This window comes from Zingiber officinale, chromosome 3A (genome assembly GCF_018446385.1).
Source record: "Zingiber officinale cultivar Zhangliang chromosome 3A, Zo_v1.1, whole genome shotgun sequence".
NCBI lineage: Eukaryota > Viridiplantae > Streptophyta > Magnoliopsida > Zingiberales > Zingiberaceae > Zingiber > Zingiber officinale.
In genome coordinates this window covers 160,072,886-160,098,716 of record NC_055990.1, presented here as the reverse complement: position 1 = coordinate 160,098,716, position 25,831 = coordinate 160,072,886, and the positions used below count along the sequence as shown (strand labels likewise).

The following is a 25,831-nucleotide window of genomic DNA, read 5'->3' as shown; positions in this document are numbered from 1 at the left end:
TTCATAAATAAGTAAAAAAAAAATCCAATATAAACACAGAATTTTAAGCTTCTGGATCACTAACAGACGCCCTATCCGCTCATCCGACACGGGTTAATAGTCGACCATGGAATCATATACATATGAAAATTGATTTTTTTTCAAGTCCTTTCACTTATGCTTTTAAGAAAATGAAAACTTTTTGTAACCGCAGAGCAAGTAATGAGGTCTTTAAAACTTCCAGGTTTCGATCAATCAATCAATGCCTCCTCGATTTCTTTATCAATGCCTGCCTGACCAGTATTGAAGCTCCTCACATGCATTTGGATTCGAGCTAACTACAATTATTAGCGTCCAGCTGGTTCATTAACCACAACCACCGGCCTCTTAATGACACTGTTAGTCTCGAGTCCTTCTGAATGATTATAATAAACGGGAAATCATTCAGAAGAAAACAGGGTTCAGATCTGAACCAGACCGGTCGTAACATTCATTTATTGAAAATAAAGGCCATTTATTCAAAAGTAGCTTACATTAAAGACCCATTTACTAAGATAAACAGTGCTCATTTACTCCCTTTTACTGGCATAGCTCCACACTGTTGTCTACTGCGATTGCTCTGTCAATAAATTACACCACTTAAATCGAAACGTGAACCCCCAAAAATTTAAATAATAGGAAACTTTAAATGCTATTATTAATGACACTGGATTTCCATCTAACTCAACTAGCACAGAGAGAACATAGATAGTGTGAAAGATCAAACCCACCCTGAAAAATTTCTCAGCTGATTTGACCTTCAAAATGAAGCTCAGACATTAAGGCAGACAATCAAGCAGGCAGAGCTTAATAAAAAGCTCGAGCTAGTTTCACACTAGCTCGATAAAAATTTTAATAAATAAGTTTGAATAAGCTTTAAAAACTCAACTGGACTCATTGTCTCATTTACACCCCCTATCCAGAAACGAGCATACATAGCCTCTGCCAATATGCACAAAACATAGTTTCACGGCATATTTATTGTAAATGCATTATTAGCTGCCGACCGGAAATGATTTGTTTATCCCGAAACAATCAATACTCACAGAGGCCGCAATTTATGCTGCTTCTACCCTATCTTTAAATTCCATTAAAGCCTCCAGCTTTTCTCGTCTCAGTTATGCAAATACTCACTGACGGCCATGAAGGAAATGTGACGTGCAGGAGGGAAACAAGAAAGACAAACAAAATCAATGCTTTGTTGAGTCGATGTGAATTCATCAACTTGTTATATAATGAGACTAAGAGGTGCATCGCCAACCTACATACACACTTTGGAGGACTGCATCAGCCAATTGAGCCTACCTTTCACCTTTGGTCTTTAAGGTGGAAGCTCTATCTCCTCTTGTCTCCACCTTGCCGCTCTTCTTTTATATGAACCTCTACGTTCCGCTTGCAGCAATCATGCAATTCAACTGAGTGCAGTAGAGTTAACTAAGGTAATCTCATTCTTCTCCTCCAGGAGGCTGGATAAAGATGAGCCGCAACGATAGAAAGAACCTGAAGCTGAACATATCTCCAAAGCAAATGAGGGCTAGAGGTGGGCCATCGACAAGGATGGAAGTGGAAGAGGATGAGGATTCCTCCTCGTCGTCACCATCGATTTCACCGCCGAGCTCGTGCGTGTCATCTGAGGAGGAACAAAAATCCAACAGCCCGGAGGCAACATCAATGGTGCTTGCTGGATGTCCTCGGTGCCTCATGTATGTGATGCTGTCGGAGATGGAACCCAAATGCCCCAAGTGCCAAAGCACACTTCTGCTTGACTTCCAACATGACAACAACAGGAGAAAATGAGATGATGATGCCGTCCTTAGGTGCATGCAGGCACAGTAGGTCTGCTCTACCAGTCCTAGTTAGTTCAATCATTTTGTAATAGGTCCTCCAAACTTCTCTCTAGAATTCTAGCAACTTCTCTCACGGATTCTATCTATATCTTGTTTGTGCCTTAGTTTTTGCTCTCCCTAGCTTATTTTGTTGATGAAGACAATGTATATCAACGAACCTGATTGGCCCAAGATTTCAAATCAAAGCTAATATATCTAGTACTTTACGACTTAAAGTCTTCTTATTTTTTCAATGTAATCAGAGATTATAAGTGTCTTGAGCACCATCTAAAATGTCTATGGTGGAAAAAAAAAACTCGATCTCATCGTAGTGGGAGTCAAACAGTTCGTAGTAAAAGCATTTTTTTTTTGGGTGCTCTGGACAAAATTTAGCAAATCCAAAATATTCTAACACAAAGTAGATGATGAGCAGTAGAAAGATAAATGAACATGTAATCCAGATAATTTAAAAACCCACAAACGGTTTAGATCAAGTATGTCTCAGCTAGCTAGCAAGCCATAGAGTGGTTGAAAACATTTAAAGAGAACGTTTACTTTGGATTGAAATCCCATAAATGCAAATAGTAAATGAGACAGTTGGGATTAACGAGAGTTATTAAAGTCAGATGAATTATGCTAGTTTATGTTCTTCTAATATAGAGAAATGATAGGTAACTTATGCTAAACTGTGGTAATAAAAAAAACTTATTTCGTTTATTTGAATCAAGTTTACTATATCAAATTGATTTGACATCCTAAGTTGCTCTATGTTGAGGCACAAGAATCCAAGAGATGGAAAGTGGAAGTAGAAGCAGTGGCAGTATTAAAAATAAATAATGAATTAGATAACATCGAACTTTGGACGACTGATTTTGTCTCAGAAGAATTTCACACCAACTACTAGGATAAATGAAGAAGTACTCATGATGGGTGGCTCAGAAGTCCAATATCTCATGGTTGTACATCCCAGTGGTAGTATAGAACAAAGATGGGATTAGTATCATAAGCGTAAAGGAGTACAATTGAACAATTAATGTTGAGCAAGTGGTGATGGGGTTTCCTGGCTAAACTGAACTCTGCTTGAAGAAGCATTCTTCCGATGGTATATTTCACAACTAAAGACGGGCAAATTGCCTTGCCATACAGATATTGGCCTGCTATTTGGAAGGGTATTGATACAGTGAGTATGGGAAGCCTCCACATGTCCTCTAAGGGTCAAGCATCATACTTAGATAGAGGTCAAAGTTAAGATAAGTCAACAGTAGATCCGTTCGGGTAGTCATCTTTAGCCCCAATAGGATGAGCTGCATTGTGCTACTCCCCGATCAGTCCTAGTGATCGGAGGAGTTCCGTTACTCCCCGGTTGGTCCCACTAGTCAGGAGCCATCTACTTCTCCCCAATTGGTCCCATTGATCAAATCCCTTCGCTTTTTCCCAATCGGTACCATTGATCGAATGCGCTCCACCTCTCCTCGATCTATCCCATTAATCGGACACGCTTTGCCTTTCCTTAGTCGGTCCCACTGATCGAAGGAGTTCCAACTCTCCCCCGGACAGTCCCATTGATCGGATGCGTTTAATTATTCCTCGATCGGTTATTCCCCGGTCGGTCTCACCGATCGGGAGCGCACCACTTGCACCTGATGACCCGCTCTGCTTATCTCTGTTTAGCCCTGTTAGTCTGACTCTTCCACTTAACAGGTCTTCAACCTTCAGTCCAATTATCTTATAGCCCAAGGGCCTTATGAACTAGCCTGCGCTAAGACATATAGGTTGTCGAAGCATGTGAGTATCACAATATGATATGCCCCATATCTTGATCCGTATGATACTAGTAGATACGGGTGTGATACTTCTTTTATCGCAATATGATATGCATCACATTAATAATTAAAACGTTATTAATACAGAGAAGAGAGATATCCAGTGTTATAAAAGAGGTCCACACTTGCGGACGGAGGCATGCTTTCATTTTTGACCTTATTATCGCTCATCTTCTCCGCTTTTCTCCATATCTCCCGCCGAATCCTGAGCGTCGAAGTGGTTACGCATTCTAACCCTTTTCTTCTCCTTGTTTTTCTCCCTCCCAGGTTCGGTCTACTTTCCGATGGACTCTCCTCTCCTCGGCATTCAGCGACTTCAGTCAACATCGCCTCCAGCTGTCCGGGGAACAGGCATCATCTAGCAAGTGAGAGATTTGTGCTAAAGTGAAATTTCTTTTGAGGTCTCAGGCAAACTTGTTCCTAATTGTGATCGATGTAGATATTTGCAATACTTTCTACGAGTGATGGAAAAGCCACATGCAAAGGAGCATGCGAGCACATGTGCAGTACAGACAACGCCCTCGAGATTTTTTTCGCCAATGAAATAACCAAATCTATTACCAAAACATCCGAATCCAACTAAAATTGCAGAAGTTAAGACTAAAAGACGATGGACAAGCAGCAGCGACGGTTTGATCGAAGAAGGAAAAGCACTCGATCGGTTCGGAATCAGGCGGAAGCTTCGAGTTCGATCAAATTTCGTGACTTCAGAGGAGGAGAGAACAGAAAATCCAAACACGATTCCGAAAACGTACCTGGCTTCCGGAAGCCAGAATGTCGCAGCCCTTCAAATCCACCACAATCGTCGCCGGAAAGCAATCAAGTGGCAAAAAGGGGAAGCCCTCTCCCCAGCGCCCCCGCCGGCCTGCCCAGACGGTAAATCACGGTGATTGAAGAGTGTAGGGATTTACGCCGAACAACTCCGAAATTCGACTCCTCGGCCTCAAATGAGAGAGACTCGCGTAATTCTGACGGGAGGGAGAAATGTGTAAGCCATGCCGTCTGATTGCCAACGGACGACTGGATGTAAAGAACCGTGCGGGGTCATGCATTCCGTGGGTCCAAAGGCTGGACCACAAAGGGCGAGTAGGAGCCGCCGTCCGATTGAGATCAAACCGTCTCCAATTGAGTTTTACCGTTTACCTAAAAAATATATAAATAATTTTTTTTTTTAAAAAAAGGTAACTTTAATTCTTATTCCTTTCTTTTCCCTTTTTCATCCCTCTGAGGGTGTTGCTACCCGTCCGTTGTTCGATCATAGAGGGTTTCCTACCTCCTTGTGAGTAATGACTCTCGGAAACGGAGTATTCGACGTCGTTGGTATGCTCTCTGTAATTTTTGAGTTGTTCTTTTGTATTTTGATCGTGTATTCTCTGGATCATTCTTCACCGGATGTGTGTTTATATAATTTGATTGCTGTAAAACAGTAGCCTGTTATGATTTCTATGGAGTTGTTTCCGGGTTGGAGTTGTTTTTCAAAGTATATGAATTGACTTCATTCTCTTCCAAACTAAAATGTAAAAGGATCATTTTTTACTGGACATAAGCTTGATTGTAGACATCTTTTTTTTTTAAACTTTCAAAAGTGCATGTTAACTTTTCTGACCTGGTTTGCAGTACCTCGAAACTTTAGATTACTTGAAGAGCTTGAATGTGGAGAGAAAGGTGTTGGAGATGGCACAGTAAGTTATGGGATGGATGATGGAGATGATATTTACATGCGCTCTTGGACTGGGACAATAATTGGTCCCCTTAATGTATGTCTTCCTCTTGATAACAATTGGTTTCTTCTACTTAACAAACATGACATAACTTATCATTGCTTTATTTTGTGCTGCAAAAAATTATCTCATTTGGTCTTTATAGATCTTGCACTCTTTCTTTCATATTTTGTTTGGAAAATCTGATTAGAGAAGATTGGATTGGAGTTTTTATTTGTTTGTTTTCCTTGATACGTCTTTGTGTCTACCAATATTTCATTGAAGACGTTACTCATTTGATTGATAAATCTCGTAAAATGCTGAACTATCCTAATTGATTCTGTCAGCTGTATTGAATTGGTAGGCCCTAGGTATTTGCCTAGTTGGTTTTTTGTCTCTTCGTGAGCTTTGGAGAACATTGTCATGCTAGTCTCTATAATTTCTTGACATCTCGACCTTCATTTTGGTGAATGGTGCCTCCATTATTGATCTTCTTTATGAGGCTTCAAAAAAATCCCCAAAATGTAAGCCAGTGATTTAGTTGATGATACTAAGCATATGGTTCTCAGATATCTTTAAAATAAAATTGTAGATCCAAAATACATAGTTTAGTTTTGCACAATTGTCCCTTAAGATTGTCATTTGTTAGTTTTAGATTGTAGTCTGTGTTTCTTTTTTCTTTTTCATGAATGAATGGCTTTTACCATACTAATTTTACATTTGACATAATGGGAACTATTATGCTAGTCCCTCTCGTTTCTTGATAACTCTACTCTATTCTTTAGATGAAATGCACTACAAATGACTTAATTGACATTAATGTTTGTTACTCAGCATATAGCTTAGATAGTCATCTTTAAATCTGAATATTAGTGCCAACATACTTGAGATAGGATAGTTTCGTAACTTACGAACACAATTTGTTTGTTTTATATCACTTATAGTTTCTCAGTTTGATGCAGTTCTTTTTCCCATTTTCTTTTCCTGTTAGTCTGTTCATGAAGGCAGAATTTATCAGTTGAAGCTCTTCTGTGATAAAGACTATCCAGATAAGCCCCCTAGCGTTCACTTCCATTCTCAGATCAACATGGCTTGTGTTAACAATGAAACCGGAGTTGTAGCCTTCCAATCCCTTTTGCTTAACTTCTTGTCACCATTACTTTCTTCCACGGTTAATTGTCTTTCATTATTATCTTAATCCTTCGATGTTATCCAGGTCGAAGCAAAGGAATTCGACATGCTATCGAACTGGCAAAGGGAGTACACCATGGAGGATATCCTAACCCAGCTGAAGAAGGAAATGGCTACGCCACACAACCGGAAGCTCATTCAACCTCCCGAAGGCACCTACTTCTGGTAATACAAGCTGAGACCCTAACACTAAGACCATTATAAAAATGTCTCAAGGCAATCGACGAATTTGATGTATTCCAGCTACTCCAATTCTGATATGGCATCTGAACAAACTAAATATCCAAGTTTGACATTGTAATGAGTAGTTGCTCTGGTCTCTCTGAAATATACTCTCCATACATTGTCGTTTACTTCAAATGACAACCTGAATCACTGACTAAATCTCTTAGTATTTTTCTTGAGGTGTTGAGATTGGCTTGGTCTTGCCACTTGATATGTCATTCTTGATGATAATTCCAAAAGTGTCTTAGAAACTGCATAGATCATTCTAATCTTGGAATTCTTCAATCCTGAGTTTGGGTCATCTTTTGGCTTTCTCCATCTAGTGTTGTTCAGGCTTTCCAAAAACCTTGGTCTCTTCCCTTGAGCATTCATTTTTCTCTTTGATGATCCAAATGGAAGTCTTCAAGTACTCTCTGCACTCTGTTGGAGTTATGCAATAATGCATCAACTTGACATTGAATTCTGACTTTGGGTTTTGTTCTTCTCCATCATTCAGGGACCATTTAACCAGCTGTTGTAGTGTTGATTAAATTGGTCAGATTTATCCCTGAAATTTAATTTGACCTATATAAATAGTCCTCTGAATCATATACATGCAGATGATGACACTGCTGATAGCAAACATGGTAGAGAAGCGACAATTTAAACCGGCTTATTCCTTGGATGAAATTAATGAATTAAAAGTTTACGTGAGGGGACATGGCTAATTAATTGGGATGAATCAATGCCTGGTCTGGGAGCAATGTTCGTTCTTATGCGTGCTAGCTTTGCGTAGTTACGCCCATTTCTGTGTATATTAACTGTTGCAGTATTGCCATTGAATGAAATTAAATGGAATGATACTGACGCATCGTATGCCATTCATTGCTCCAGTAATTTAGTGTTCAGAAAGTAAAGAGTGGATCCTGCCTGATCTGAAATCTGAACGAAGAACACGCAATATGTGTATTAATGTTGTGTGTGATGCTACCAAAGAGGATAAGGTGACAAAAAAAAAAGTCGCCTCGCTCGGTTTGGCGATGAAGATCCAAAGACTGAAGGAGCCTCAAGGTACAGACCTAGCTAGTTACAGGGTGAAATAACGCTCCTGGGCAGGCAGTGTTATTGTCAGATCTACAGTTGAAGTGACCAAGATCTTTGAGATCGTCCATTCAGATAAGTAATGAGTTGTATATTTTATCTAGTTTATTACATGAATAAGTTTACGTAGATAGAAAACAAAATTAAATTTGTCTCATTGTGTAAGAGGACCACTACTATTAAACTGACGTTCAACCAAATGCAGGCCGTAGTAATAAGATCTCTGAATCCATGAACACTCCTGCAACTGCGTATCAATGCTGTCTCCATTCAGATTTCTGACACCCTAAAATGTACTCATTGAACAAGCTCAAAACAGTGGCAGTAACCAACCACTGTTGACTGTTGGCCTGAGCAGGAAGAAACTGTGCATGTTTCTCCAGTGCATGCGTCGTCGATCGTAGTAGTAGTACTGAAAGAAAAATAACATGACAACTCCCACACGCGAGAGACAAGAGCGAGAGCTGAAACAGGCACAGGTCTATTTCATCGATTTCATCGTTGCCATTACAAAAGCTGTTACATAGCTAGCAAATTGAGACAGTGGATCTACTTAGTACTTAATCATGCACACTTGAGCCTAATTAATTAGTTCTCTTAGTGACTACAGGCAGAGCTGAGCAGCGTCCCTGTTTTGTTGATCAGTTTTGAAGCAGGGGAGTTGCATGGGTTGTAATATGAGGAGGTTGATTAGTAGTAGTGGTAGTGGGGTGGCGGGGAGGCGGCGAGGGGGGAGGGAGGAGAGAAGACGCTGCCGCGCCAGAGGTCGGCGAAGGCACGGAGGATGAGGTGGTGGTGGCGGGGGGAGTTGAGGGAGAGGAAGCGGTGGAGGAGGTCGTTGAGGTCGTCCCACCCGTACATCTCCTTCTCCACTATCATCTGCACCATCGACTCCTTGAACTCGTAGTACGGCTCCGACGTCTCCTTCACCACCGCCACGCTCTCCCGCGCCGCCCGGCCCTCCTGCTTGATCTTCGGTCGCCTCCTCCGGTTCCTCCTCGGCTGCTGCTGCTGCGGCGCCGGCGGGAGCTGCGGCGAGGGGGTCTCCTCGTGGGAGGACGAGAAGGAAGGGTCCCACGAGGAGGCGGAGCGAGTGGTGGTGGTGGTGGTGGAGGAGAGCTCCGTTGACTGCAGCTTGGTCTTGGAAGAAGAAGGGTAGGAAGCAGAGGACGAGGAGGAGGAAGGAAAGAAGAGAGAGGCCAGCCTCGACCCGCGGCAGTTGCAGCCGACGTCCACCACGACAGGGTGACGACGGAGGAGGATCTTTCTCCGGCTGTTGGAGGAAGACATTGTGATCGTCGGAGGAGAAGGCGGCGGCGCTGGTGCTTCAAGCGAGAGTTGACGAGGTGAAGCAAAGGCTGAGGTATTACTGGATGGAGCATGTGAACGGAGGCATTTAAATGAGTCGGAGAAGAGAAGGGAGGCGGGCGGGCATGTGAAAATGAAATCAATCGAATTAAAAGGGGTTAATTAAAAAATATAGTTTCGATCTGGCGATCACGTGGAGCCCATCAATTGCGTGTATTAGTAATGTGTTTTGATCGCCGTGGATCATGAGATCAACGGTTGGATTCTAGCAATAGAGTGCATCTCATGCGACCGTTTGACTTTGACCAGTAACCATGCAATATAAGAAAACGTCCGGCGGGAAAAAAAAACATTTTCTTAAAATAAAAAATAGACTGCACGATTCGAGTTAATTCGCCAGCTAAGGCTTTTACTCTGACAAAATAATAATAATAATAATAATGCATTTATTTAGCCGGCATTAATATTGCTCACCTCCTGAAAAATTAATTTAAAACCTATGCATTTTTAATTATAGTAAATACTTCAATTATCTGCAACAAATAAATTTCATTTGTCTACATATTAATTATGGTATATAATCTTATTTAGTTATAATAAATATTTTAGTTATAATATACACCTTCATTTTAGGAAAAAAAAGTTAATTGAAATTTAAATATATTTTTATTTAAGTACAATAGATATATTTATTTGGTTTTCAAATATTTATAATTTTCATACAATTTTGTAAGATTTATATGTGCACAATGGAGGTACTATTGACGTGATCACGGGTGAAGCGTACCTTCATTTTGTTTTTTTTTATGGGTTTTTTTTTTTTTGATCGGTTTTCTAAGATAACCTTACGATCCGATTAATCGACCGATCTAATTTACAAAAGTTTTTCAATAGACATCTGAATAAATCGAAAGGTATAAATGGGTTTCAATGGACTATCCAGTATTTCAAAGTTTTCAAATGTAATCGATTCTAGGTGAAATAAATTATAGCCACCTAAGAAATTAATCTCATCATTTATCATCGCACCAAAAGTCCCCGAAGACTGAGTTTAAGGGTATCATCATTGATATAGGGTTTATTTTATTATACATCTAACATTTATATTTACTTTTCTCCATATATAGTTGTAAGATAAGCATTAGGGAATGTTAAGATAATAAATCTATCTTTTCCATACTAAAGTACGTGAAAAGAAATAAATCATACGATAAATTTATAATTAATCATCAAATAACTAGAGAATATGAGAAATTTTTTTTACTTAAAAATATATATCTATCAAAAATTAACTCTTTATCTTATTATAATAAATTTATCATCTTCTAATCAATTCGGTATTTCGTATGTACAGATATTTAGGATATTTCATTATAGTAAAAGGTGGAATCCGTCACTCCAACAAACCCACACAGTTGGTCCCACGATCATTTATGAGAAGATAAATTAGAAAACTATAATTAAGGACATTTTTTCCTCGATTTTATTAAAATTTGAACTCTTATTCTATTATAACAACTCTATCTCATATTAATCAATTTAATCTTATCCCGGAGACACATTTAGGGTACTTCATGTACGGTGGCTTGGTCTACTCTAATAGCAAACAGTTTGAATTTATATATTGGAGTAAAAGATCTCATGGCTCCAATTGTAACTTACATACTCAAGTATACCACCTAATATAATTAAACTATACATTGATCCCCTTATTATATTTCTCCAACTAAAATTTATATAAACTACGATTCAATTTGATTTTATTGAATTACGAGAGTTCCAAATTGAAATTACATAAAATCTTAAAAAAAATAAATCAAATTTCAATTTGAGGACAACCACCACTCCGTCAGACCGTCAGGTTGTTTGAGCTTGACACATTAATCAATTTATTTGTTGTAGATAGGTTCGAGTCCCAAGTGTCGCCTGTAGATAGGTTCAATTAAGTCATATGGGAGCCGTTAATATAGTGGTTTTACGTTTTTAGGTTAGATCTTTTGATCCACTTAATGATTTCTTTACATGTATTAAGAGAGATTGATAGTTCCACTTATTTTATAAACGAAGATCATTAATTTCTATCAATACATATAAAGACTATCCTCTAGTTTGTATCCTCAGCATATTTTCTAGACGACAAGATGTAACTGTCGTTCTCCTCGGACCCTTAATTGGGTCCATTTATATCGCGGAAGGACAATTAATTCACTCTCCAATATAAAATTTTTTCATTTTCCCTATAAATATATTTTCTTCTTCTAAAAATTTAAAAATGCCTAATAACTAATGGACCTAATAATATTCATCAATAGTTTAGTTTATTAATTTTTTAAATAAATTTGTTAATAAACAGAATAAACACAAACTCATAATTAACAAATTTGAATTAAAGATTGTTTCGAATTCGCCGAGTGTTGCCTAAGCTATGCACGTGGATGATTCCAGGAGGGTGAATATACGTGTCAAATGCGTCAGCCACCAAATCCAAAAGAAACTAAACTCAAATTAATTTAATTAAACTCAATCCAACCCAAACGCAAGCCCAAGGCCAAGGCCAAGATCAAAAGAGCACGAGAAAGACCGTAGGCTTCTTCCGCCGCAGTGGGCCCCCACCCATTCTCTCATTTCCCTACCTGGTTCTGTTTTTATTTTTTTAATACCCCTTCCAACGCTAAGCATCCTCTTCTTCCTCCTCCAGTCGCACCGCTGCACTCACAATGCCGCCGTCTCCTCCGCCTCTTCTTCTTCCATTTCTTCTCCACTTCCTCGCCTCAGCCTCCCACCCCGTCTCGCTCTCACTCCACCGAACACCAATCCCGGCCCACCCCGACCCCCGCCACCGACTGGCCGCACTCGCCTCGGCCTCCTACCTCCGCGCCTCCCTCCTCAAGAACCCTAGCCGTCACTCCTCCCCTCCCCCCGCTACCTCTCCCCTGTTCCCCCACTCCTACGGCGGCTACCCCTTCGGCCTCACCTTCGGCACGCCGCCGCAGGAGCTCCAGCTCCTCCTCTATAACGGCAGCCACATCACCTGGGTCCCCTGCAACCCCTCATACCAGTGTCGCAGCTGCGCCTCCTCTTCCGGCAACACCCTCCTCCTCAGTTGCTCCCGTCTGATGCCGAAATCCCCGCTGCCTCTGGATCCACTCCGCGGACTTCCTCCGTTCCCGTTGCCCCTCCTGCAGCAACGCTACTTCCGATTGTCCTGCCTCTGCGTGTCCCCGTACTCCCTAATCTATGGGTCCGGCTCCACCGCCGGCCTCTTCATGCTGGAGACGATGGGCTTTTTTTATCTTACTTTCCCCAATTTCACCGTCGGATTCTCTATTTTCTCCGAACGGCAACCTTCCGGAGGCATTGTCGGATTCGGACGCAGCGCCCCCTCCCTCCCCTCCCAGATTGGCCTGAAGCGGTTCTTCTACTGCCTCATCTCCCGCCGCTACGACGACGACACCTCCGAGAGTGGCTCCATCGCGCTCGACCCACCTAAAGAGGACTCCTCCGACGGCCTGAGCTCTACGCCTTTCCTCAACAATTCGGCGGCTGGTGCCGTCGAAGGCTTTCCCTTCTGTGTCTACTGCTACGTCGGACTGCGCGAGATCGCCGTCGGAGGCGAGCAAGTAAAAATCCCCTACTCCGCCCTCGTCCCAGGCCCCACCGGCGAAGGCGGCGTCATCGTAGATTCCGGCACCACCTTCACCTACATGGCCCCCCACGTGTTCAATCCAGTGCTGGCCGCATTCGTCGACCGCGTGGCGGGACGGTACAACCGATCGAAGGCCTTGGAAAATCAGACGGGCCTGCGTCCGAGTGTAGATATTTTGCCACCATTGTAGATACGTCCTAGGTAGAAATTAAACCGATTACTTGTCAATTTAAGTGTTTTAGGTATTTCTTCTCCTATAATGATATTTTGATAATAAATAAATTAGTAGTAATACTTCACTAGTAGTAATACTTCACGATATCTAAGAACAACTCAATAGAAAATTAAACAAGATTAATTATATTAATGCCACTTTTTCTTATCCCAAAAAAATAGTAATATTACCCTAAAGAGTCTAATACAGTAGTGACATGATTAGAGAAATTATAAAAAGATTTAACTTTTGCGAATATACATTTTATGAGTAAAAATAAAAAATGATACGACAAATTAAGTAAAACATCCAAATGACACTCCGTTTTTTTTAACAAAAATTGTCTTTGGGCTATAGTATTACGGTAAGATATTCAACTTATCCCTAGGTATTCACGGTTTAAAACCAAGCTATGGTATATTTATAAGAATTTTTTCTTTAAATGGGGGTGTCATCAAAAGATGTTGGATTTTTAAGTTAGTCGTCGCGTGCGTTTCCCGATTTATCTGATGACCGATGAAAAACTTCCGCAAGACATGACCGATTATCTCAGAGATAGTCTATGAGATTAACTGAATTTTTTTCTATTATTTTTAACAAAAATTAAAAAGGCATTTTATAGATATTGTATGATAGTTATTATAACTTGCGATGACAAATCTAGGGGAAGTGGGAGTGTGCTTGAGCACCCCTTCGCTCTTGAAAAATTTCATCAATATATTATAGTCCAAGGAATAATGAGAAGGAAGACAAATTACAATTTTCTTTTTTTGAACACCCTTTTTTTTTTCTTCTTTTTTTTTTCTCTTTTGTCTCTATCCATCACTGATAACTTGTAAAAGTTACCGAACAGTTGGTGGAACATTCTTCCTTATTTCTAATATTATTCATTACTAGAAAATAAAGCTTCAACCAAAAAAATAAAAAACTGTCTTTAAAAATTATTTTTCCATCTAGAAAGAAAACTTGATGGTAAGATAATGATTTTTGTACAGACTAAGAGGAGGAGAATTGAGAGAGGACAAAAAGAGAAATCCTTATCTCAATCCTCCCCAAAAAAATTATTTAATAATAAAAAATTATTCCTCAAACAACTAAACATAATCTCAAGATCAAAAAAAAAATCTCAATAGATAGACATCAATTCTTAAATTATAAAGAATGAAAATGAATCCTAACAAAAATGAAAAAGGCTCGTAATTCTAAAATGGTTAAAGGAATTCAAAATAAAAATAAAATAAAATATAAATTATCAAAAATATCTAAAATACTAAAAAAAATTATAATGATAAAAAAATAAAAATTACTAAAAATAATAATAAAATTTTTTGAATTCTCTTGTATCAATCAGCCTTAGGTTGAAAAAAATAATTTGTCCTTGAATTTTAAATAATATCATATGATAACTCAATAAATAGATCATCTAGTACCAAATTAAGAAAATATATTGACAATTATTAGATTTTAGGAATCCTCGTAGATCCGCCGAGCACGACATCATGAATGTTGTTTTGTCCTCGATGTCGGGGTATAAATCCCTGGTCCTTGTACAACTCACCCCACCTGTCACATGCTCGCTCAGGATACTGTGATTTACCTCCCTCGTGATAGCCTTGGGTCGGGTGCGGTGGAGACGCTGGGGACGAACGATTTCATCTTTTTACCACATAAATGTTGTTTTGTCCATCTTCACATCTCTCAAGCACTTCACCATCTCGGCTTCCAACTGCTAAAGTTTCTTTCTTTCTTCCTCCATTTGGTATCTCCTCTTTTCCTCTTATCTTGCTATCATTTGCTCTTCGGCTTCCACGAGTCAGTTCACAAATGACTCTAAGGGGGCGTTTGGTTCTCTCCTAGAAATCGGAATGGGAATGAGTATCATAGTATTATGGAATGGGAATGGGTATGAGCTTGGGTATCATTCTTAAAAATGATGTTTGGTTAGTTAAATATTTTCAATCGGAATGAAACTAAATTTCCTTTTTTACCCTTACAGGAAAATAAGAGAAAAAATTAGATGGGAGAGAAAGTTGAATGTGAGAGAAACATATGATGAGATAGAAAGTTTGATTAGAGAGAAAGTGCGTTGGGAAAAAATGAAGAGAGAGAAAGTATGATCAGAGAAAATGAGGAGAGAATGCATGATAGGAGAGATTGAGAAGAGAAAAAATATGATGAGAGAGAAAGAGTGATGGGAAAAAATAAAGAGAGAGAAAGTATTATGAGAGAAAATGAAATAGTAAGGAGAGAGAAAATATGATGAGAAAGAAAGTGGGTTGAGAGAGAAAGAGTGAGCTCGGGTAATGGAAAAAATGAAGAGAGAGAATGTATGATGAGAGAAAATGGGAGACTGAGGAGAGAGAAAATATGCTGAGAGAGAAAGAGTGATGGAAAAAATGAAGAGAGAGAAAGTATTATGAGATAAAATGAAAAAGTGAGGAGAGAGAAAGTGGGTTCAGAGAGAAAGAATGATGGGAAAAAATGAAGAGAGATAAAGTGTGATGAGAAAAAAAACGAGACTAAGAGAGAGAAAATATGATGAGAGAGAAAGTGTGCTTAGAGAAAAAGTGTGATTAGAGAAAATAAAGAGAGAGTGTGTAATGAGAGAGAATAAAGAGAGAGAAAGTGTGATGAGAGAAAATGAGGAGAGAGAGTATGCTGAGAGAGATTGAGAAGAGAGAAAGTATGATGAGAGAGAAAGTACGATGAGAGAGAAAATATGATAAAAAATAAGTAGAAAATGTATAATGGGAGAGAAAGTGTGATAGAAGATAATGAAGAGAGAGAAAATAAGGAGAGAGAGTATATGATGGGAGAGAATATAGAGAGAGAATGAGGAGAGAGAAAGTATCTTGAGAGAAAAAATGTGATGACAAAATAAGGAGCGAGAAAATATGATGAGAGAGAGTGTGTGAAATTAAAAAAAAATGAACAAATATACTAAGGGTATTTTTGTCTAAAACTTAATTCACAATCATATTCCATCAAAACCCAAGGGAGGGGGTGGGTTTCATCCATACCCAAATTTTTGGGTTTCATTCCAAAATCTTGATTCCATTCCCATTAACCAAACACAAGGTTTGGGAATGAATCCATTCCCTCATTCCCAAACCCATAAACCAAACGCCACCTAAATTGATTCTGCAAGATCAGACATCGGAAGAGATAGATGTTGGTACAACCTTAGGTTAAGGTTGACCTGACTCGAGTTGATCTGACTCGAGTTGTATTTTGATGTTTGACGAGAATAGAAAAACTCTATTCTGATGTTTGACGAGAGTAGAAAAGTTGTATTCTGATGTTTGACAGAATACAAACTTGGGAGATTGTGGGTGTAATCTTTGGTCAAGGTTGACCTGGTTGACCCGAGGTGAGTCAACCTTATTCGGAAAATCCTGGTGAGTGAAGCCAGGTGAAAGTTCTGGTGAGTGAAGCCAGGCAAGGGAAAGTCCTGGGAGTGAAGCCAGGCAGTTGGAAAGTCCTGGTGAGTGAAGCCAAGCAAGGGAAATCCAGATAGGTCAAGGTTGATCAGACATCTGGTGAAAAGTCCAAGTATGGAGACTTGGCACGGGAAAAGTCCAAGTATGGAGACTTGGCACGGAAAAGTCCAAGCAGGGAGCTTGGCACGGGAAAAGTCCAAGTATGGAGACTTGGCATGGAAAAGTCCAAGCAGGGAGCTTGGCACGGGAAAAGTCCAAGTATGGAAACTTGGCACGGAAAAGTCCAAGCAGGGAGCTTGGCACGAGAAAAGTCCAAGTATGGAGACTTGGCACGGGAGAAGTCCAAGTATGGAAGCTTGGCATGGGAAGTCGGAGAGGGCTCGGCAGCTCGTTCTCCGGACTAGGTCAGAGAGGGCTCGGGAGCTCGTTCTCTGGACCAGACGAAGTCGGAGAGGGCTCGGCAGCTCGTTCTCCGGACTAGGTCAGAGAGGGCTCGGTAGCTCGTTCTATGGACCGGACGAAGTCGGAGAGGGCTCGGTAGCTCGTTCTCCGGACTAGGTAGGGTTTAGGGCTGGGAGCTCTAAACCTGGATCGGTCTGGTGACCGATCCAGTGATACGGCTGATCGGTCTGGTGACCGATCAGTAACCAAACAGAATGCTTCTGTGGATTATCTGATCGGTCTGAAGACCGATCAGGAAGCAAACAGAAGAGAAGAAGGAGAAAGGTTGATCGGTCCAGGGACCGATCATACTCTTCCTGGACTGATCAGGACATAGCCTGATCGGTCCAGGCTTAGCCTGATCGGTCCCAAGACCGATCAAGGACAGTGTGGACCGATCAGGTTGGAGCCTGATCGGTCCAGACCTAGCCGTTGTGAGTGACAACGGCTAGATCGATCTCGGTCTTCTGTGTCTTCTTCTGCCTTCACAGGTTTGCAGGTTCAGCTATATAAAGAGTTGAGCGACTCTACAGGACCTCCTTCTTGCTTCTGCAAGTTCTTCCAGGTTCCTTCTGCGAGCTTTGCTGAGCTCATACTTCTTGAAGCTTCGCGTGAGCTTCCCTGCTGCTGGCATCCGTGAAGCTGCTGCTTCATCAACGGACTCCAGACGAGAAGGCAAGCTTGTTTGTTTTACATTCATATTATCTTGTGCTTCTTTGTATTTTGTGTACTTCTATCTTGCTGTTGCAAGAGTTATTGTGGCGAGGTTTCTCCACCCAGAAGGAGTTCATATTAGCCTGTTATCCGGGGTCTCATCCACCGACGGATTGATAGTCTTCGTCCACCTTACGGACACGCCGAGGAGTAGGAGTATCATCTCCGAACCTCGTTACATCGCTGTGCTTGAGGTTTGATTTCTCCATTTACGTTTCTGTTGTTATTTTTCCGCTGCGCTAACTTGATTTGTAGAAAGAAACGCAAATTTGAGGTCGGCTATTCACACCCCCCTCTCTAGCCGCTATCCGAAGGTCCTAACAATAGATTCAACCCATGTCAAAAGCACAACATCCAATCAATTTGCCATGATATGTGGTGATTCTAAGGCATAAAGAATCAAGTTTCTCCGGTAAGACAATGAGCTCTCTATCAAGAGATTTCCTTACGTCTCTCAAGCTTTGATGCAATCCTTGAATGGTATCCCGCTGCAATAAGAGATTCATATTGATCTCACATAAAATAGTCTTCTGTTTTTAATCTAGACCATCGAAGGAAGTTTAAGACTCCTGGATTTATTAGTGTAATATTTCTGGTCAGATTATCCAAGTTAACTAAACTTAAGTTGGTTCAACTTTAAGTTTTAATGTATGATCTGCAGGTTCAATATATGAAGATTACAGGAACAATCATCTGATTGAGGAAATTGTTGATGCAATTACTCCCTGATCAAGATTTGACCAGTTTGATATGAAAAAAAGTCACGTAAGTCAAAGTTGACTGAATACTTGATTGAGAAAGTCCTAACTGGAGATTAGGTAGTTGGAAATCCTAATGAGTGTATTGGCGCTACTCAGAATTCTGTTCTGTTTCCCCTGTATAAAAATTTGTACAAGCATAAAACTTTTCCTAGCAATCCATGTGCTTTTCAGAAGTTAAATTTGGATTGTAAACGGAACTTAACATTATTAATCCAAGTATAACCCATGTGTTCATCAGAAGTTAAACCATATTACAGAAGTTGATTAAATATATATTTCAAGGATTGACTCCCAGGTCATTGGTGAGGCACTCGGTCTTTTTAGGTATAAGATCATCCACCACTTCCTAGTCAAAGCCTTTCAAAAACAATTAAATATTTAAACTCCTTACAGTAAACCCTAGGTTAAACTACAGAGACCTCAATCAAAGCACAAGATCGCTAGCCTCTTTTGTTAGTACTTCAAGATCCATACAAAGGAAAAATAAACTAGTATACAACGAAAACAATTAACTAGTTATACCTTTCTTTGTAGCTTAAAGACCTCTTGATCTTCTACTGTATTCTCCTCCTTCTCTTGGACGTCGTGTGGGCGACGATCTACCAAGACACAAAAACCACCCAAGTCCTTCTTTCTTCCAAGACTTTCGGCCACCAAGGGATCAAAACTAATAACACCACCTCTTGTTCTTCTTTCTTCCTTGCAACCCGCCGTCCACAAGATGGTTGAAGCCTCTTGATGTCTTTGACCTTAGGTGAGAAAGCAAAGGGAGACTAAGAATATGAGGGGGTCGGCCACAAGGAGAATAGAAGAGGAATTGAAATAATGTAGATCATTATTTCCTCTAAGGCACCATCTATCCTCTTTTATAATACTTGGTAATGGCTAAAAAAGAAATATTTTAACAACAATTAAAATTTCTCTTTTAAATTTCCTATTGTGGATGACTATAAAAGAAACATTTTAAAATTAAAAATCCCCTTTTTAAACATTGTAGATGTTTTAAAAAGGAAAGATTTTTAAAATTAAAACCTTTCTTTTAAATCATGGTTACAAAAAAAGAAAGTTTTAACAAAAATAAAATCTCTCTTTTAAACATGGCTACAAAAGGAAAGATTTTTTAAATTTAAAATTTTCTTTTAAAACCATTATGGCTTCAAAAAAGGAAAGTTTTTAAAATTTAAAATCTCTTTTTTAAAAGATTGTAGATGGCTACAAAAAGAAGGATTTAAAAAATTAAGAAACCACTTTTAAACCCATCTTGGCCGACCCCTTGATTGGGCACCAAGCAAGGATGTGGTCGGTCATAAGGATGACTTGGGTGAATGCGAGGTTTTATACATAGAGGTTACAACAGAAGCCTAGAGGAGGAATTGGTTTTGGTCTCCTGATGAGCTTGAGCTTCCTATATTCAACCCGAATACTCAACTCAAGTTTATCAATAATAATTCATACCACTAAAGAGTTATTATTGAACTATCACACCAATCTCATATTACTTTTTATTTGTTTGATACACATGATATTTTGAATTAATGAGATGAGGTTAGTTTTCTTTTTTATACTATTGAGTTTAATACATCAAGGTATTCTTGATATCTTGGTCCTTGGATCTGCCAATGAATTGACCTGCGACCTCCTATTTTTGTAGGATACGGCCTACAAATACTACGAGGTCATCCTTTTTGATGTAGCTCATAGTACTATTATCTGCAAAGATCCAAGGATTAACTTTAGAGTTATGTTAACTTTGCTTCCATTGTTACTTTTGTCTAAAATTTAATGTGATTTCAACTCTAGAGTTTGTTACCTATTCGATATACTTGTCTAGTCCCATAAGTTTGTGATTCTACTTAACTTTGAACTTTTATAAATCTTTAGAAAATTTGTAATCTGATATATTTTTAGTACTTATCATTTTCTTATTTATTTGGTCCAAGTATCCATGTTTTAAGTATTAAGAAAATTAGTGACGGAAATATTTTCGATCATTATACTTAGTGATAGATATTAAATTTCATCACTAAATTAACGAATGAATTAAATTTACATTGTAAAATGTATTATCAATCAAAAATTTTATGACTGATAATTTCAATATTAATTTCTAATTGTTGTTTGCTCATGTCCAATGAATACTAGTGTGATCATGCTGTAATATAATAATATATAAATTATTTGAGTTTTTAAAAATCTGAATTATTTGGATTTTCTAGTGTCACCTTTATAAATCAAGAATTAATTATTTGGGTAGATTTGTCAGACCCATACAATAGTGACGCTAGATGTAACGGACTTCCCTATGCAAAAAAATTAATTTAATTTAATATTATACTTATCTTAGTAAAAAAACTAAGAAAAGTATATTTTTTAACATCGTTGGCCTAAAATATTTATAGAAACTTTTTTGATCCTAGTGTTGTCAATTCTAAGATGTGGGACTAAGAGAACTATATTTTTTTTATATAAAACAACCAGAGAAAATTAATGATGAGAAAAATTTATAATAATACGTCCACCGCAGCTGAGTCTCGAACTCTAGATCAATAATGATTGTTTCGCTTATGGAATTACTAATAAAAATTATTTTTAAAGTGAATAGAAAAAAGGATAATAACCTAAATTCATTTTAGGTTTCACCAAAGTTAGTTAGTTAAGAGGGGAGATTTTTAATAAAATAATAATAAGATATATTATTTTATTTTCTGTTAAAAAAAAATTTGACCCTAATAAATTATAAATCACAGCTTTACCAGACCCACACAAATATTGAACGCGTTCAATATATATTTTTATATTTTGTAATCCCTATGTGGCACACCATAAACTTATTATTATTACTAGTATGATTGCACACGCGTTGCGTGTAATATAATAATATATAAATTATTTGGGCCCCAACAATAAACTACTGTAATGGGCTTCCCTATGAAAAAAATTATTTTAATTTAATATTATACTTATCTTAGTAAAAGAAACTAAGAAAAATATATTTTTTAAAATCGTCGGTTTAAAATATTTATAGAAGCTTCTTTGATCATAGTGTTATCAATTCTAAGATATGAGACTAAAGAGAACTTTATTTTTTTATATAAAACAACCAGAGAAAATTAATAATGAGAAAAATTCATAATAATACGTCGTAGCTGAGTCTCGAACTTTAGATTACTGATTGTTTCGCTTGTGGAATTACTAATAAATCTTGGAATTATTTTTAGTATGAATAGAAAAAAGGACAGTAACGTAAATTTATTTTAAACTTCACCAAAGTTAGTTAGTAAAGGGGGGAGATTTTTAATAAAATAATAAGATTATTATTATTATTATTATTATTATTATTATATATTCTATTAAAAAAATTAAAAATACATAAATAATATATTTAAAAATAATATTATTAATTATTTTAAATAATAATTATTTAAATTGTGTAAATATAATTGAAATTGTAATAAAAATAAAGATAAATGAACAATGAACCCATAAATAATGAAGATTAGTGTTAAAATTAATGTGTTAATATAATATCTACGTAACATGTAGATCTCGCACTTTTTAGGAGATACTGGATATTATATCATCCACTAATATGGATATCCAAAAACCAAAGAATTTTAATTTACACGTTAAAGTATTCAATCTAATATAATTAAACTATATATTCGTCCCCCGTTCCCCCCCCTATTCTATTTCTCCAAAAAATTTCAATCTTAAGGTATCTCCATTTCCACACGGCCAAATCATAAATACATAAATCGATTTAAAATTTTAAACCGCACGGCCACGGCCAACTAACAAAAAGGGGTATAAAATGGAGGGGCGGAGAGTGCCGTGCTACCCGGACCGTCGGATCCGTTTATATCGGGGAAGGCTTCACAGCCCAGTATAAAAAAATTCATTTCCGCTATAAATATATTATTTTTTAAAAAAATCAAAAATACTTAATAATTACTTAACGTAATAATTTTCATCGATAATTTTTAAAGGAAAATTACACAAAACTCGTTAATAACATACTATTCTTCTGTTTCCCCTCCTAAAGTTTTTTCTACTTTTAACTTCTTAATACACATATATTTATATAATAAAGTTTTTTTTTACTTTTACAGTGTATTCTATCCCGAGGTTGAATGGCTTTCGTAATTTTTTTTCAATGATAGATTTTCATATAGTTGATAAATTTTTATAGAATCTTGTATAGTTGTGAAATTTTTTTTATAGAATTCTATAGACTTTTTTATCAGATTTTTACATACATTTATAAATTTTACAGAAACTTATGAATTTAAGGGGTGTATTTAATCTTAGAAAAGTGTAGATGGTTATGATCTCACGTGATATTTATTTTCAAATAAAACTTAAAATATCTAATTAATTTTTTTTAATAAAATAATAAATAGCATATTTATCCATAAAAAAAATTCTAACTTTTTATAATAATTTTAAATATTTTTATTTATAATTTTGATCCAAATTAACCTGAAATATTGGTCAAACTTTTAATAAAATATTAAATTAATAAATTTGATTATTAATGATCCTGTCTGAAAGTCAAAGAGACAGAAAGCAAGGGATGTAGCACTCACGTTGACTTCATGTGGACTCCGCGCGGACCTACAACATAGACTACATAAGTGTCGAGCCATGGAAGGAGTCCCCGGCGTTGGCCCTCCGACGCTCTAGTCAGTCACCGACTATGAGGAATGAAGCGGAGCAAAAAAAAGACTATTGTAGCACAAACAGTGAATATCACATGTATTGTGTACCTTCGCCGATGCTTGAACCCCCTTTATATAGAGCTCCGGTAGTGGGCATGCACACTTCTCAAGGCAAACACGCTTCTCAAACATTTCCCTGAAAAGAGTTGTCAGTAAAGTGTCTCTGACACAGTACCTTAACGAGATGAGCATATCTCTGAAGTGACAATGGAAGCTTCCGTCGTATGATCTTCTGACGGCCCATGTCCAGTGTCGGTGACACCAACTCCTAAAAGGATATCATTGGATATCATCAGAAGTGTACTGCTAGGCCGAGTGAGTTGACCGCTCGGTCGGAATTCCGCCGCCCTGGCGCCCCGTCTAGGCGGCCAGAACCTACTTGTTCCTCCGTGTGTGTCTTCTTGACCGAAAGTCCACTGTGTTATTGCTAAAGACCGTTGCTAGGCCGAGCGGGGTAAACGCTAGGTCGAAGTCTATTGCCAGGCCAAGCGGAACAACCGCTCGGCCAAAGTTGAACTTTGCATCTCTGTTGTCTGGTCGAGCGAGATAGCCGCTCGGCTCGACTTCTACATATTGTCTCCCTTGAGCGTCGGTTGTTTGATTGCTTCCCGTGTCGAAGCAACGACGGGTCGAAGCCTTCTCCCGTGTCGGGGCATTCTTCACCCAACCAGCCGATGTCATTTACGCATTGACCGCCTTGACTTTGACCTCTTTTGATTTCCACCGTGGTAGGGGGTGGGGTCCTTCATCATCACCGCATCAAAAGTCTCCCCCTTAAGTCTAGTCGAAGGAGGTTGTAAGTCCAACTGACTGGACAATTGTATAAGCAGACTTCTTCCCGATTGGCCTTCGACATCTTAGCTAAGATGGCTCTCCGGCGGTCAGCCTGTTAAAGCTTATCGTTTGACCGTAGGTATGCTCACTCGATCCGATCAGCACGACGAAGGTTTGTACTTGTGAAATCTTTCCTTAGGCTGTCTTGTACAAGCGCGAGCCAGGCTGACGTCACCCAGATTTCTAGAAAATCGTGCAAATCTCTGCGTATTAAGGATGAGCGTGCTCCCATGCCATCATTAAATGTCGACCCGTGGCGATGCGCCACGTGTCCTGCCCCTGTCGTCGCACGCCTGACATGACAGGGTACTGATGTGACATTTGGCGGTTTAAATTCAACGGTGAGATCTTGGCCTGGGTTTCTGCGACCTAGATCGGATGGCTCCGGTCAGTCGACCCCCGGACTTATAAGCCTGTGCGTGTTGCAACCTTTACACACTTTATCTTCGTGCTCTTCGACGTCAAGCTCTTTGTGCTCCGGCGATCTTTCTTCTTCCTGCTCCTCTGACGACTTTTCCAGTAAGCTCTCCCCCTCGCCCCTTGTTTTCTCGTCCCTCGGCATCTGTACTTCCCTGTCTTTCAAGTTTTTCGGTGTCTTAGTGTTCCGACGATAATTCCACCAGTAGGTTTTCTGTCCTTCGAATCTCCATCTTGTTTTGTAATGGCAAGCCCATCGTAGCCTTCCGCCGGCATCCTAGGGCTATGGTACACTTCTACCAAGTTCCGATTTGACACCGACGATGCTGCGAGTCTGAAGGCCGCTTTTGAGCTTCCTCCTGAGTATGAAATCATCCTTCCCTCTCCTCCCGATCGATCGAATTCTCTGTCGCCTGACTGTATCACCTTCTATCGGGACCATTTTACCGTCGATCTACGATTTCCCATCCACCCCTTCTTTTCTTCCGTGTGTAAATATTTCCGAGTCTCCCTCCATCAGCTAATGCCAAACTCCTTTCGGCTGTTGTGCGGGATGGTTGTTCTTTTTTGCCTCCATGACATTCCACTCACTCCCCGGCTCTTCCATTACTTTTACTATTCCAAGTCGTCCGAGCTGGGGACTTTTCTTTTCCAAGCCCGAGCGGGCTTGGTTTTCTTTGATAAAATGTCGACCTCTAACAAACACTGGAATGAGTACTTCTTTTTCGTGTGTTTTCCCGAGCGACCAGATTTTCCCACCTCCTACAGCTCGACGTGGCTACTCAGCCTCCATTGAAGAAGTACAAGAGCCGATCGAACTACTTCGACACAGCTGCGATGTTCTCTGGTCAAAAGTATGACATCCACAAGTTGTTGTTGGAGGGTGTCCTTTACATTTTCGGCTTGAGTCCGATTTGCACTCGGCTACTGACCAACCTAGGTATGCAATCACTTTACTCCTTTCGTTGATTCTAACCGATTTTTCTTCTTTTTGTGCAGCCAAAGTAATGTCGCGCGCACGTCTGGACGGCAAGGCGAAGCTCAAGGCGAATCACTTTACTCCTTTCGTTGAAGAACTGGGGAGCCGAGGCCTACAGCCGGTCAACTCATAAGAGGGGCTGCAGGACGAGAGCGAGGCGGCTCCCGCTCAGGCAAGTGTTGGAGCGATCGGTGGCTCCCATCATTCTGGGCGGCAGTCGTCGAAGTTGATGTTGGTTGCTACTCGGAAAACCTAGAGGTTCCACTGTACAAAAATTTTGTACAAAGGTCTGAACCTTTTCCTAGCTACCATGTGTTCTTTTAAATTAAATTTTGGATCGCCTGTGGAACTTAACACGTTTGATCCAAAACTTAATCTATTTGTTCTTTTAGGTTTTGACTTGGATCTCCTGCGGAACTTAACACGTTCGACCCAAGTCTCCTTAAGTTATTAATTCCATTAAATATTAATTTCCATAAAAGGTTCCCAGTACTGA

The 25,831-nt window shown here is 39.1% G+C and overlaps 3 protein-coding genes and 2 long non-coding RNA genes across 5 annotated transcripts; 3 read left to right on the top strand and 2 right to left on the bottom strand.

The window, feature by feature from the left end:
* The first annotated feature begins 1,135 nt into the window (after positions 1-1,135).
* On the top strand, positions 1,136-2,080 carry LOC122053096. Its single transcript, XR_006132154.1, has 2 exons — positions 1,136-1,344; positions 1,481-2,080. It is a non-coding gene; the product is annotated as an uncharacterized LOC122053096 (long non-coding RNA).
* Positions 2,081-3,727: 1,647 nt separating this feature from the next.
* On the bottom strand, positions 3,728-4,717 carry LOC122053095. Its single transcript, XR_006132153.1, has 2 exons — positions 4,423-4,717; positions 3,728-4,025 (listed from the first exon to the last, which is right to left on the bottom strand). It is a non-coding gene; the product is annotated as an uncharacterized LOC122053095 (long non-coding RNA).
* A 136-nt stretch (positions 4,718-4,853) lies between these two features.
* LOC122053094 (ubiquitin-conjugating enzyme E2 variant 1D-like) lies at positions 4,854-6,942 on the top strand. The gene is made up of 4 exons (XM_042614973.1): positions 4,854-4,987; positions 5,285-5,424; positions 6,359-6,484; positions 6,584-6,942. The coding sequence occupies exons 1-4, from the start codon at positions 4,954-4,956 to the stop codon at positions 6,725-6,727; spliced, it is 444 nt and encodes a 147-aa protein (XP_042470907.1). The 5' UTR covers positions 4,854-4,953; the 3' UTR covers positions 6,728-6,942.
* Positions 6,943-8,323: 1,381 nt separating this feature from the next.
* On the bottom strand, positions 8,324-9,286 carry LOC122053093 (transcription repressor OFP8-like). The gene has a single exon (XM_042614971.1). The coding sequence runs from the start codon at positions 9,151-9,153 to the stop codon at positions 8,554-8,556; it is 600 nt and encodes a 199-aa protein (XP_042470905.1). The 5' UTR covers positions 9,154-9,286; the 3' UTR covers positions 8,324-8,553.
* Positions 9,287-11,826: 2,540 nt separating this feature from the next.
* Positions 11,827-13,126, top strand: LOC122054199 (probable aspartyl protease At4g16563). Its single transcript, XM_042616009.1, has one exon. The coding sequence runs from the start codon at positions 11,889-11,891 to the stop codon at positions 13,005-13,007; it is 1,119 nt and encodes a 372-aa protein (XP_042471943.1). The 5' UTR covers positions 11,827-11,888; the 3' UTR covers positions 13,008-13,126.
* Positions 13,127-25,831: the final 12,705 nt, after the last annotated feature.